A 15,102-nucleotide genomic window follows, 5' to 3' on the forward strand; every position below is an offset into this window, starting at 1 on the left:
GGCATTCAAAAGTACCGCGGGGTCAAACATCGAAAGGTATTCAAGTGAAAAGGTGCTAAGCAGGCACGAGATGGAATGAAATGGACAGATGTGGTAGACAAAGGGCGACGAGCTGTCGCTGGACTGACTCACGGCATATGAAGCAACCGGGGAGGGAAAACAAGGGAAAGGTCTCTTGGGGGGGCTGGTTATGGACGGCGGGTTCTGGTCTCGGCGCAGTGTACATGACAGCCAGAGAATGGATGTGAGCTAATGAGGCCATTTCTTCCGTCTGTTCCTGGCGCCACCTCGATAACGCGAGAAACGGCGAAACAAGTACGAAACAGACACACAAGACACTTACGGAGGTACGGAAGAAACTATACAACTTTGACGGAATGTAACAGTTTACTACATTCCTATGAACCACCGTGCCTGGCCTGGGAACTTGCTCAAACCTAAAGCATATAACAATACATTACACATACTGCAGAAGCGACAAATGCAGCTGAAATCTATAAATACAATGAGAGAAAACAGATCGCACATCTGAGCCTTGAAGCTATAGCGTGTACATCGCCTTACAGCCATCATTCACACCAAGAACACTGCACATGAGAAGATTCCACGAGAGACAAAGACGATCACTTCCTCAAACAGTGGATACGAAGGCCAGCTATCCTGGCCACGGGACTGTAACAGCCTGATTGAACAGAGGAGCAACACAACTGGTAGGCTCCGAAACCAGCTGTAAGGGGTATAGAAGACCTCCGAAACCATCGTGAGGTACACATAAGGTGAGGTCCCAGACCCACCCTAGGTGGTAGATGACTTCCAAGACCATCGTAAGGTAAGGTAAGGTAAGGTAAGGTAAGGTAAGGGAAGGTCCCAGACCCAACTGTTAGGGGTAAGATAACCTCTGATACAACCCTTAAGTATAGTAATTTGTTTTTCAAAAATAACTTCCGAATGAAAGGTCTATCAGCCGGGTTACCACAATAAACACCCACACATCAAAATGAGATAAATGAGATTTAACATATCTTACAACAGCAGGAAAACATTTAACATTGACATACTTTCTACCTAGAAAAAAAAATACTCATCAAAACTACCACACTAAATAGAATCTTAATAATAATTACTACTGGTCAATTATGAAACAAGAGACACTTACACTGCCTGATGTCATGTCATTAATAAAACAAGGAAAATAGAAAGACTTGTATGCCCGAAGTGTCTGATGATAAGGTGGCAGACGTGGGGTGTGTATGGGTCGGGCAGGTACACGGAGAGAGAGTCATGGTAAATGGTAAGGTGAAAAGAGAAAGTCTTGTGTAAGAAGAGAGGCAGGCAAGTCGGCCAGAGTGGATGGTACTGCAGTTCAGTTCCTCAAGGCAGATGACTGAGTTGTTTATTGATTAGTTAGGATGCATGTATGGCTCATGTTGAGGTGCCTGAGGACTGGCAGAATGCCCTGTGTTGTGTCACTGTATACAAGCAAGTAGGACAAAAAAAAAATTACTGTTCAAATTAATTGTTAAGTTGCATGGGACAGTAGTGACTAAGAGGGTGATGGCAAACACACTGCTTCAGACTCGGGAGGAACAATGTGGCTTCTGAAATGTTAGACGATGTGTGGATCAGGTGTTTGCTTTGAGGACTTTGTGCTGAGAAATACTTAAGAGAAACAGAAGGATGTGTACGTGCGTTTACGGATCTTGAGCATTGTGATGGGGTTGATATAGATGCTTTGTGGAAGGTGTTACGAATAAATGGCTGGGGAGAAAGCTGCCAGAAGCAGTGGAGTTCTTATCATGACAGTAGGACACGTGTGCTTGCAGGAAGAGGAGGGTGAGTGAGTGGTTTCTGGTGGTGGTCGTCGTGGTGTGTAATGTCACCATGTCCGTTTGATCTGTTTATGGATGCGGTGGCGAGGGTGATAAATGCGAGGGTTTTGGAGAGGGGCAGGTCCCCAGTCCATCGAGAGAGGTGGCGGGGTGACCTGGGAGGTGAAGTCAGCTTCTGTCTGGTGAAGACAGCACCGGTGGTAGAGTGAGTGAGAAAAATGAAGTTTCTGTCTAGAGTCTGGAAGCGTGTGCTGATGGTGGAAGCTGAGAGTCAACGTGACTAAAAGCACCGGTGTACCAGTGAAATGAGACAGGTTAGCTGGGGTGTAAGTCCGAACGGAGGAGCTAGCTGGAGAGGACCTGGGATGTTCACAGAAACCCAAGAGTGGACATGGCAGCGAACGGAACTATGGAAGCTGAAGCGACCTACTGAGTGTGCGAGGGAGCTGAAGTCCCGTGTGCATTGACGAGTACGTGGAGAGAGAGAGAGAGAGAGAGAGAGAGAGAGAGAGAGAGAGAGAGAGAGAGAGAGAGAGAGAGAGAGAGAGAGAGAGAGAGAGAGATGATCATTATCTGTGAGGAGCATAGATGGGTGGGCATGTCTGATGGTGCTGTAGTCCCGCAGGTGTTGCATAGAAGCGAGGCGTGGGTGGCATCCAGAGGAAAAAGGACGTAGAGGGTTACAAGCACTGAGCTCCCTGAAACACTTGTGTCGCCCGTACTGCACCATAATTACTGGTAGCGAAATATGAATGGCTGGCAATCATGTGAGGATTATCTTGGTATCAAAAGCATGTATTTAAGTACCTTGGATCAAAGGTCGGGTTTTCCTCCAGTTATGAAAAGTGTTTTAAGCCTATCCATGCTTTAGACGCAGGGACCTCTACTGTGCATCATCAGACTTACACCATTCACAAAAGCTCAATGTTTCTGAAGCAGCGGGTTTAAAGTGCGACCACGGACGTACACAACGACCAAGTCATGCCATCGCAAGCAAGCGACGCAAGAAGAGCTCTTAAGTACCACCAACCAGCCCTGAACATAACATGAAGTTCAACTCTACCAGTTCTACTCAAAAGACCATGTTCGTTCGTCCTAATCACAACACAACAACCGCACAAGACCCACAGCTACCAGACCACAGCTATGAAAGTCTTGCAGAGGAATCTCCCACCTCCACATGACGGTTTCAACTACCAATAACGGGTCTAACCATGAGGGTGTTGATCCATCGAACACATGCCGTCGTCAACGGTCAAATAGGAATGGTCCGAAACCACAGTGACTGGCAAGTGGAACACAGGAGAGACGGGGGGAATGTTTCATTTGGAAATATCTACAAACGTCAGTATTAACTTCCGTGGCCACAAGTTATGAGCCAGGTGAGTGTTAGGTGAGGGGGCATGTAAACAACTTCAGTGTTATGGGACTTACGACACTCACTCCTCATGATGCTGGGAAGCAACTGTACACATGTTCATGGTCGCTGGTTGAACTTTACAATGATGACCTGGCCATCCAACCATGCTCCCCTGGCCACACAACTATGCTACCCTGGCCATACAACTATGCTACCCTGGCCATACAACTATGCTACCCTGGCCATACAACCATGCTCCCCTGGCCACACAACCATGCTCCCTAGCCATACAACCATGCTCCCTAGCCATACAACCATGCTCCCCTAGCCACACGACCATGCTCCCTAGCCATACAACCAGGCTCCCCGGTCACACAACCATCCTCCCGTGGCCAAACAACCATGCTCCCCTGGCCATACAACCATGCTCCCCTGGCCACGCAACCTTGCTACCCTGGCCATAAAACATGCTCCCCTGGCCACACAACCATGCTCCCCTGGCCACGCAACCTTGCTACCCTGGCCATAAAACATGCTCCCCTGGCCACACAACCATGCTCACCTGGCCACACAACCATGCTCCCCTGGCCATACAACCATGCTCCCCTGGCCACACAACCATGCTCACCTGGCCACACAACCATGCTTCCCTCCCCATACAACCATGCTCCCCAGGCCAAACAACCATGCTCCCTGGCCACAACACTAAACACATCTAACAACCAAGGTACAAACTAACCTTCTAACAACCAAATAACAAACTACCTACCTTATAACAACCCAGTAACAAAGACATACATTGTAACGTGAATCAGCAAAGTTTATATGTCTAACAACCAAATATATGGACAGGCAAAATGAGCAGTTTGGGGGATTCAGCACTCAACAGACCTAAACAAATGTCAGGTTTAACTACCTGACAGGTTTGCCAATCGTATGATGGGGCTGCCAATCATATGGCAGGTCTGCCAATCAAAGGACAAGTCTACCAATCAAAGGTTAGGTCTACCAACCAAATAATAGGTCTGCTAATCACGACAGGTCTACCAATCAAATGACAGGTTCTCCAATCAAAACACGGGTCTACCAGCCCATTGACGGCTATACCAGTCATATAACAAGTCCACAAACCAACGGACGTATCTGCCAAACAAATGACACGTTTGTCAATCAAATGGCAGGCCTACCAACCACACAGCTGGTCGAACATGTCAACAACGGCCAAACATCTCACAAGCGATGATGTGACAGGTCTGCCAAACCACATAAGAAGCCAATCCAACCATGGAGTTGGCCTACCAACCAAATCATTCAAGTACCAATCAGGTCTAGCCAAAGATATGAGCTAACCAAATGACATCAGACAACCAAATCGACAGGCTTAACCTATTCACACGTCTTACAACCAAACAAGAGACCTGAAAACGAATTATCAGAACGTGTCAACCATATGACAGACAAACAACCATATAAGATACCAACCAACCAACCATATAACATCCAACAATCATATAACAGATCTACCAAGCAAAAAAATGGACCTACCAACCATACAACAGATCTACCAACCACATGACACACCTACCTACCATATCAGACCTATGGACCAACCATCCATACAACACAGATCTACGAACCAAATGACAGATCTACCTACCATACAACAGACCTATCGACCATATCACAGATCGACCAACCATACAACAGATCTACGAACCACACGACAGATCTACCTACCATACAACAGACCTATCGACCATATCACAGATCGACCAACTATACATACCAAACCAACCAACCAACCATACAACAGATCTACGAACCACATAACAGACCACCCTACCATACAACAGACCTATCAACCATATCACAGATCGACCAACCATACAACAGATCTACGAACCACATAACAGACCACCCTACCATACAACAGACCTATCAACCATATCACAGATCGACCAACCATACATATATACCAAACCAACCAACCATACAACACATGTACTAACCCAATAACATACATATATGTACACCTCATAAAACCACAGCCACCACCACCATCCATCAACAGCTTCAACATCTAATTTCAAAGAAACCTGGAGAACGGTCGTGGTGATGTTGCCACAGCCCTGCGTCAGGTCACCTTGAGAACCGCGGATCGAGACCCCAGTAGGCTGGTGAATGGCCAGGAAAGCTGGGACCCCAACACCGTCAGCCACCAGCAGTCACCGTCAGCCACAACCAGTTAACGTCAGCCATAACCAGTTAAAGTCAGACATAACCAGTTAACGTCAACCACAACCAGTTAACGTCAGCCATAATCAGAAAACGTCAACCACAACCAGTTAACATCAGCCACAACCAGCAAACGTCGGCCACAACCAGTTAACGTCAGCCGTAACCAGAAAAGGTCAGCCACAACCAGCAAACGTCAGCCACAACCAGTTAATGTCAGCCATAACCAGAAAAGGTCAGCCACAACCAGCAAACGTCGGCCACAACCAGTTAACGTCAGCCATAACCAGAAAAGGTCAGCCACAACCAGCAAACGTCAGCCACAACCAGTTAATGTCAGCCATAACCAGAAAAGGTCAGCCACAACCAGTTAACGTCAACCATAACTATAAAAACGTCAGCCACAACCAGTTAAGGTCAGCCTTGACTAGTCAGCGTCAACCAAAGAACGCTTACCAACCACAACCAAACAACACACCAACAAAAAGTAACAACAGCGAACATCAACAACCACAGGAGAGCCATCATTACATTACCACAGACCGTTCGTCCAGCGACTGACTGACTGGCTTGTCAATCTCTCCCACTTCTCGCGTGTATCACCCACAATAAGAGCCGCCATCAACCAACCATCCCCCCACCCTTAATGAACATCAACTACAATAAAAACAGCAGCAGCAGCATCGCTACTCCACCGATGATCAACGGCCGTTCTCTTGGGGACGATCACACGAGTTTCCGGAAAATATTTTGAGAGAGAGAGAGAGAAGTTTCCACGACCATGACCTCTCTCAACCTGCCCTGTGGCTCCCATCTGACCCGCCATGACCTCTGGCGGGGGGGGGGGAGGGGGGATCAGTGTGAGGAGTCTACCTGACCACCGGTGACCTGACTAGCTCCCCTCATGTACCCGGCTGGTTGACTAGCTGGCTCGTCCCCTCGTCAGACCAGACTTCGTCTCAATTCCTGCTCACCTCCCCACGGCCAACCCAGCAACTAACCTCAGCCTAGTTTTCACACCTCCACGTTCAGTCTACGCCACTCCAGCAACGCCAGCGACACTTACGGCCATCAAATACAGTTCCTCCCATCGGAAGAATCCAGATAAAACCAGTATATGAAGGACAACGGCGGATTTTCAAAGATGGAAGGCGAATGTTGAGTGTCGGGCGCGCCATGGTACAGCAGCGCCGCCCGCGGCCGCCAGCCGCACTACTCGCCCTCTAGGTACTGTCTGGCTTTACACACACATACACACACACACGCACACACCTCCACGCACATGCCGTCACTCACTCACCAATACTCACACGAGAATCACCCAAACTCACGGAGTTCGAAATGTGAACTCGAGAATGTAATGAAACTCCCAAGACTTTAAGTCCAAAAAAATGTCCACAGACTCGCATTAGTCACATGCAACGTGGAATCATGGTCATGAAGGAATAGCCAGTGATCACAGTAATGATGCTAACACTGGCTTATCTGCCGTGCCACGGGGACGCTCACACACACACACACACACACTCACCGTGGTGCTGTGGTTAGCGTTCCTGAACATGAGTTAGCATAGGCCCGATACTGGTGGGTTCAGATCCCGGGGCCCCGCATAGTCTTGCCCACACCAACCCAAGGTTTTCATCCTCCCTTGGGGACGGACGATGAATATGTACCTGGCTTAGGTTGGAGTGTGCATTTACCTGTGTGTGTGTGTGTGTGTGTGTGTGTGTGTATCATACACACATAGGAGTAGACATGGTAGATATACAAAAGGTTACGAACCGGGGCAACACGAGTATGTAAAACTCCACTCAATACACAAATAGTAAACTCTCTTACACACACACACACACACACACACACACCGCCTCCTAAACCTTCCCACTTTAACACGAGCCAACGTGTAGGCCACAGAAAACAACGGTACGGACATACAGCTAAAAAACCACCAAACTGCACCCTTTGTCTACCTATCAATACCACACACACTATATGTGTATATATATATATATATATATATATATATATATATATATATATATATATATATATATATGCTGATCTTAATCTGTATTCATGTATACATACAAATTTATACGTACAGAAAACCGTTAACCAACATTTGATACTCTTCGTACATCAAGAGTTCTATTAGCGCGTTTCCTTATATAACGCCACCAAACGATCATGCAGATGACTGACTTCACTCTGTGGCTACGTCTTAACTATTCTAAATCCCAAAACATCGAAATACCTTCAAAACAATCACAACACCTTTTGCAAGTATTGATCCGCGTCTAACAAATGCAAGGATATTGTGGATAAGTCGGCCTACGACTCACGGCCAACAACAGTTTGAATGAACAGAGGAGCAACAACGAGGCTGCTTGGTCTTAACGCTGAACTGTGGTGTAGAAGACCTCAGAAACTAACGCAAGGTACTGAGGAAAGTCCTAGGCCCAGTTGTGTGGGTAGACGACCTACAAAACCACAAAGAATACACGTAAGGCAAGGTAAGGTCACAAACCAAGCTGATGGAGTGAATAGTAATAATAATAATGACAATAATAATACTCTGTGTTCACGATACGGCATACATAAGGTCCTAACTTAAGCTGTGAGGGTAGAAGACCAAAACCATCATAAGGTATACATAAGTTACGGTATGTACAAGACCGACATGTGGAGGTAAAGATCTCCAAAACTCTCGTAAGGTATCCGTAAAGTGAAGTACGGTCCTACCAGACCAAGCCGTTGGGGGTAGAACCCCAAAACCATCGCAAGGTACAGTTTCATACTCAGATGTGGCGAGTCTACTGTCAGGTATACACTAGGTTAGGTCCCAGACCCAGGTGTGTGTGTGTGTATGTGTGTGTGAGTGTTTGGAAGGGGGGGGAGGTTAAAGACCACAGAAACCATGAAAGACCTCCAAAACCATCCTAGGGTATACGTAGGGTAAGGTCCCAGACCCAGCTGTTGAGGGTAGGAGACCTCCGAAACCATCGTTGGGTATAATTTATGTGAGGTCCCAGACCCAACTGTGAGGGGGAAGAAGTCCTCCGAACCCATCGCAAGTTATACGTACGGTAGGGTAAAGTTTCTAACCCAGCTGTGGTGGAAGAAGACCTCGGAAACCTATAGTAACATAAGAATCGTTACCTATCTCAGTAAAAGTTTCTAACCCAGCTGTGGTGGAAGACCTTGAAAACCTATAGTAACACACGAATCGTTACCTATCTGTGTAAGGAAGAATCATTCATCCAATGATCCCTACAATAATACGGCCAGTGTAACAAACAAATCACTGTATAACTTTCAACAAAACCCAAACGCCATTGTTCCTCGTCACTAATTCATTCACAATACTTGCTACTCACTAACCTACATCAGGACTGGGGGCGTCACGCACATTGCTTATGTAAGATGTATGACAATCCCCAATCAATCATCCAACCAATCGATAACATACAAGATAATCGACTCACTAATCCCTTACATGACAATTCCGCTGACTAGCTGATCAACCGACACCGCGACGCACCTGACAATCCCCAATTAATATAAGATTCTTTGCAATCAATACACCCCACTCGACATGGCTGCGCATAGCAAGCCTCACCTCCTTCCCCAAAACCTACAGAAATACGTAACAGCCCGCGTCTGATGGAGTCATACTACGTCTGTAACTTAGATATTACACTTAATTAACAAGTCGCTGCATAACTCAAACACATCCCACGACTAATGGTACCGCCGCAAAACACGTCTAAAGAACTTAAAAGGAAACCTTTTAACTAAGTCCATATTCAAATACGTTCAAGGAGTGTACTAGTTTACGTATCTGAAATTAATCTGTACTCCTAAAATCTACTCGTATCACACTAACACAACAATTAGAAGTAATGGTGTAACCGAGAGGACAAGTGTAGGCCAATCACATTGCTCTATAACATGTAAACGTCCATACACAGGCTGACATGTTGCGGGACAGCTCAACCTACACCAGTGATCCGTATGCCACTTTTGGCTTGGCTCTGATTTCTATTTCAGCCGTAGAGCGCGTCCAATGACCCTGACAAATATGTCCCTCATAACATGTCAAAATGTCCTCTTAAAACGTCTACTATGACCTACATCAAAATCCTAGAGCGAACCTCTGACATGTGGGGGCACAAATACCAGAACGAGACATCCCACCTGCAAACAGAGAGCAGTGCATCCTAACCTCTCCCCAGTCAACTCCCCGTCGACAGTCTCAACCGGGAACTGACGCCATCACTGCTCTCACAATCCCGGATTCATCTAATTACAGACAGGGTTGGATGCGAATGTGCTCTCCTAATCCATGATTCATTGGGCCAAGACCAGCAGAAGCGAATTCCATGTTTAATCAACTGCTGCTCGTATACCATATACCCGATCAACCCAACCCCCTCCGAGCCGTGTCCCATACGAGCATACTCCCTCCCCCGAAGACTGGACATATCCCAGGGTCACTGGCAGAATATCCTACACGGACATACCTCCCATCCACGGACGCGAGGTCGCATATCCCACAAGAACGTGTAAGGAGGGAGGGAGGGGGGAGGAGGGGTGATACCGACAGGTTCTAAAATAAGCGATAGGGCAGATACCGGCTCCTGGGTCGATAGCAACTACGACTCGACAATCAAGATCGGCGAAGGGAGAACAGTTGACCAGCCTGATGGATTATTTCCAATGAATATTTCACCGGCCAAGCCAGGAGGGGTGAGGCGTGCCGCTGGCCGACAACTTACAACGTGACTGGTCAAACCTCACTCTGCTGAACTCTCTCTAGTTCCACTACTTCCAAGATCTACCGTTTTCTTTCCTCATCTCTAAATATTTGCTAATGCTAAGAATGTTCTGAGGAAAAATGCGGACTCCTGTCTATTCTAACATGTGACTAAGGGAATTTTACATAATCATTTCATGTTATATTAGAGTTCGTATGTTAAGAGTTTATGCATCTAGACTTATTATCCAAACCCGAGGTGATCCACAATCAAGGAATTTCAAGGTATAGTGGAACTGGACTTTGGTGCTAGACGGGGCTCCTCCACTGCCACTATCCTGATTAATTCTCTAAATATTATTACTAGATAGCCCGAGCCAATTCTGTCTTTTGTTTGCTTGTTCCACTTCATTCATCAACACTTAGGTTCCTCGCGGCCGAAATAAGCTGGATCGTCTTCTGTTCGCTGGGGGAAAACTCCAGATTATAAAACATTACGATAATTCTGGCTTAATCATTCTGTCGACGATTAATCAAACAAGCAAATATTATTCGACTAAATAATTTCGAATCTTTCAAACGTCATATCCCAACGCAGAGAAAACATTAGGTCTCCTCCCCAGCCCGTCTCCCGGCAGCCACACACCTTTCTTGTGCACTGCAGCTCGCCACGCCACGCGGAACTAAAGTTGGCGATGGCGGTATATCCTATAAATCCGTGAATTCCCATCGTCTGTGACCTGTTACGGGTGTAATTCATTGATTCACGGTTTAGTTAGAGGATCCTGAGAGTCATTACCAAAGAAGGTTAAATTCACTACCATATACAGCTCGTGTTAATATTTAACTCCGTAAAATAATTTCTCCCGCCAAATTAAATTCCCAGTCAAGCTAATGATGTACATTTCCCATCGGATTGTTTTCGCGGATTTTACACATTCAACTTATTAACATTACAACTTGTGGGTTGGTGTGGTTGTGGACCTAACTTGATGTTGGAAGTATATAGATGGAGGTTGTGGGTGCGTGGAGGCCTGGGCGAGGGTGTGTCGCTGTAGCGGGGTTGGAGGGCACACAAGGGCTGGGGACGAGAGCGGGGTGTGGAGTGGGGGACGGCAGACGTTACACATAAACTACAACATTCTTCTTAGCTCCACGGCTCCTAACCCAAACGCTTACATGAACAATTGATATTCACCAAGACTATCACTGACACTAAGTCTATTCATGAGGAGGGGATGTGGTGCCCTAGCGGCGGTGTATGGTGGCCATGCGCACACCACCTACACGGGGAAAAAAGGACGAACGATAAACCTAGCCAGTTCCTGCACCAATTCGGGAAATAAAAAAATATTTGAAGAATCTACCTCGGCCGTAACCGGTGAAAAAAAATATTTTTTTTTTTTCGTTTTCACCTGGGGAAGTGTATGCCTAGCGTGGCACCGGGCCACAGCGTGACCCGGTACACACTACACACAATATGCTAATTGTCTGGAATTATAAGAAGTCCGGGGAGCGGGTCCCGTTAGAGCGACACTGCAGTAACCCGGCCCACGGCCGCCAAGCCCCGCGCCGTGTCGCCAACCAGTTGATTCATCACGCAAATCAGTCCCCAGTGAATTCATCTGTCGAACACACGAGAAATAAATAACAAAAGAAGTGGCCGCAAAAGAAAAGCAACCGAGATGGAGTTTGTAACCCCCAACAACCCCCCCCCCTCACCCCAACCTTCCCCCCCCCCCGGAGTCTTGCAGCATGCGAGGTCAGCTCTTCTCCAGCGGGGTCATGAAGTGTGACCTGGCCGCTTGTCCATCGTCACTGGTGCAACATTACTGGTGGTGGTAGTGAGGCCCTCCCCCTTCCCCCCTCCAAGCCTCACGCTGGTCTAACACAGCGGTGGTGGGTTATCATAACCAGGGGGACGGGGGTCACACCCCATAACCTGCCACGAACGTCACCTCGACACCCGTGTAAGGTAGGTGAGGATGACGGCTCCTTGAAAAGTCATCATGCATACTGTATGGCGTCATCGTATATATGGCAACAGCGCGCCGACAACCACGGTGTGGCAACGCCGCCCAGATCATCATCTACTTCGCTAGGGCAGACAAGAACACTAATTCACTAGGTGAGGGAAATCATTATTCTATCTATCAAATTATGAGACAGACACAACACGCACACGTACAAACATCATGCACAGTTTACGGGTATAGTGACATGCCATAATGTGTAATAACATGTACACAGGAAGTAGGGCAAGGGTTGAGACAATGGCAGAGTGAGGTTAGGTCGCCCCAGGTAACCGCAGCGACACTTGACCCCACAACATCGACATAACACAGCTACTGGCGCTACCACTCACCCTACACAGCCCAGCTAACCCAGTATTTACAATTCATTCATCCCAATACACTGTGTCGTTAATAACTTGGCTAACGTCATCTCGCCATCACCTGTATACCAGGGATCACGGCACCATACAGTAACCCAAGAGTACAGAGGTCCACGGGTCCCACCCATGGTCACTCTGGCACCAAGTTCACAGAGTCGCTCCATTCAGAGGGTTTCTTGCCACATCACATACTCCTGTTGCAGTGCTGGGTGGAAGACAGTCCGCAGTCTACGCCACACATAAAGTACATGTTTCTGGCACACTACACTAGCAGCGAGCACAGCAGACGTGTGTTGCTCACGGTTAATTTACACTAAGCACTGCACTCACAATACTATGTAGTCTTCACTGTACTGTCGCACACGGTAGTCACATTTTACTTTCCGCAACACTCACAAACACTACAGAATTTTAGGCTTTTCTACACCTTTCTCTTTGTACTTTTCGTCATTCCGCTTGTGAGCACAGATACACAGCACTGGGGTCTTGTTAGGCTTGGTTCTTGCTGCTAACTTGCTGTAATCCATGGTAACGACCTGTAGCTGTGAAGTAAGGCACAATTGGCGAGACATTGGGCTGGCTAGCTCAGCAGGGCGGCCTCACAAATAAGCATTCAATCTGTTCATTATCTGGTCATCATCAAAGACATTAACAAGATCTGAAACTCTGATTGTGATTTAAAATTTACAAAAAAAAAGCTTTCAAAAGCCACTTGTGTCTGGAGCAAAAAGACATCCCCGTGGCATTATAATTAGAACTAGAATCTTAACTACGCGGGATGAGCTAAAAGTAGACCTTGACCGAGGTGTGAGAAATTCTTTCAAGTGATGCAGTGATGCTGGTCTCGTGGGCCGCCCAGCAGAGTCCCAGCCCTTCAAGCAAGAGCAGACATCGTACTTACTTCAGAGAGGAAGGTCTGTGCGGCTTTCTGGGCACCAACGTGAAGCAAGTATTCGTACACATATAACGCCAATCTAGAAGAGAAAGAATAAGAAATTAGGCTATACACATGCTATCTCTCTCTCTCTCTCTCTCTCTCTCTCTCTCTATATATATATATATATATATATATATATATATATATATATATATATATATATATATAAAACCTAAGTTTGATACATTTGTAAACTATAAACTAAGTAGTCACAGACATGTAACTAATGCCAGATAAATGTTTATCCTAGTGTTATTTACATCAGGAAAAACAAACACCTACAATCATTCTCAAAATCTACAACCTTTATCCAATCACAACCCCTTAGTCATGGAGCTTCTTGCTCAGCCTTCACACATCCTCCCTTGGAAGCTGAACATCACCCTCCACGGCACATGAGACGATATAATAACTATGCAACATTTTCCTTGTATCATACGATGGAGTTCAGTGAGCAGGGACGCCAGCTGTTGGGAAATAAACCAGAGGTGACAGACAGCAGGAGCCCTGGGGACGACTTCATCTGGACGGCCTGCTCCCTGCATGCCCCCCACCTCCTCCATATTTACCCACGTGCACCCCACACCTCAAGACGTTCGCCACGGAGTCTGAGGAGGTAATCCAAACCTATATTTACGTGGTCATATTACTGGTGGTGAGAGTGACACCGCCAGCTCACAATCACAATATATCTCGTGCGCTTTGTCGCTTGTATTTAAACGTCCCGCCAAAAGACAAGCGGGAAGCGTCCCCCTCTCTGTGGCTGCTCCCTCGACAATGGTGGAGCCACGCGGTCTCTCTCCTTCACAAACTCAAGTATGGTTTCATCCTTAGGTCACAATCAGCACCAGTCATCCACCAGCACTTGGTCACCACAGGGAAAACACCGGTGATGTCCCTGACTACCAGAGGGAGGCTGGGCGCTTACTGGAACAGCTACTATCACTCGTCCACCTACATCACCAAAAACCTCTTGTTCCTGCGTCGTAAAAACACACTATTATCATAATTTCATCCTTGCGGGACAGGTGGACACCAACACTCCCCAACCGATTGCCCCCACATCACGTAATCCTTCTGCAGAGTGTAGTTTTCACTTACTTTTCCCTGGCTTGCGCATCGGAGGGCACGGACGAGCCCTTCCCCTTAGCGTACATGTTGAACACTGTACTGTAGCCAAGTCGCCTCCGGAGCGGGGGAGGGGTCCGGGGGCCAGAGGAAGGGGAGGGACGCCGGGAGATGATGGGGGGTCAGTTACCATGACGACCGGCTAACGCTACGCCCTCATTGGCTGAGAGCCTTACCTGGGGGAGGAGAAGTGGGGGTGCGCACGTGGGATGCTAGTTAGTCTTGTTGTTGTCCTATGCTTGTGACAGTACTTCAAACCATATTCTCCCTGGCCCTTCAGAGGCATTCAGACGAGAACACATTTTTTTGTGGAATAAATAAAAAGGTTATTTCGAAAAAAATGGGCGGCAGTAATACGGAAAAAATAAAATCAACTTTGACAATTTGGCATAACAAAGCCAATGCTGCTAACCCCATATCTAGCTGATGAGCGCGTCCTTCTGACATACATTAGTATTGTTT

At 47.0% G+C, this 15,102-nt stretch overlaps 1 protein-coding gene across 20 annotated transcripts in view; it reads right to left on the reverse strand.

Moving 5' to 3' along the window:
- Nucleotides 1-14,699, reverse strand: part of Ssdp (Sequence-specific single-stranded DNA-binding protein) — a 326,860-nt gene extending 312,161 nt beyond the window's left edge. For all 20 annotated transcript variants that reach the window (XR_011716166.1, XR_011716165.1, XR_011716159.1 and 17 more), the window contains exons 1-2: nucleotides 14,614-14,699; nucleotides 13,477-13,549 (exon numbers count right to left, since the gene is read on the reverse strand). Coding sequence is in view for 8 of the 20 variants with exons in the window: in XM_071689595.1 (XP_071545696.1) it covers nucleotides 13,477-13,549; nucleotides 14,614-14,669 (129 nt within the window). In the remaining 12 variants the exon portion in view is untranslated. The remainder of the gene's footprint in view (nucleotides 1-13,476; nucleotides 13,550-14,613) is intronic.
- Nucleotides 14,700-15,102: the final 403 nt, after the last annotated feature.

Source organism: Panulirus ornatus, chromosome 47, assembly GCF_036320965.1.
Source record: "Panulirus ornatus isolate Po-2019 chromosome 47, ASM3632096v1, whole genome shotgun sequence".
Taxonomy (NCBI): domain Eukaryota; kingdom Metazoa; phylum Arthropoda; class Malacostraca; order Decapoda; family Palinuridae; genus Panulirus; species Panulirus ornatus.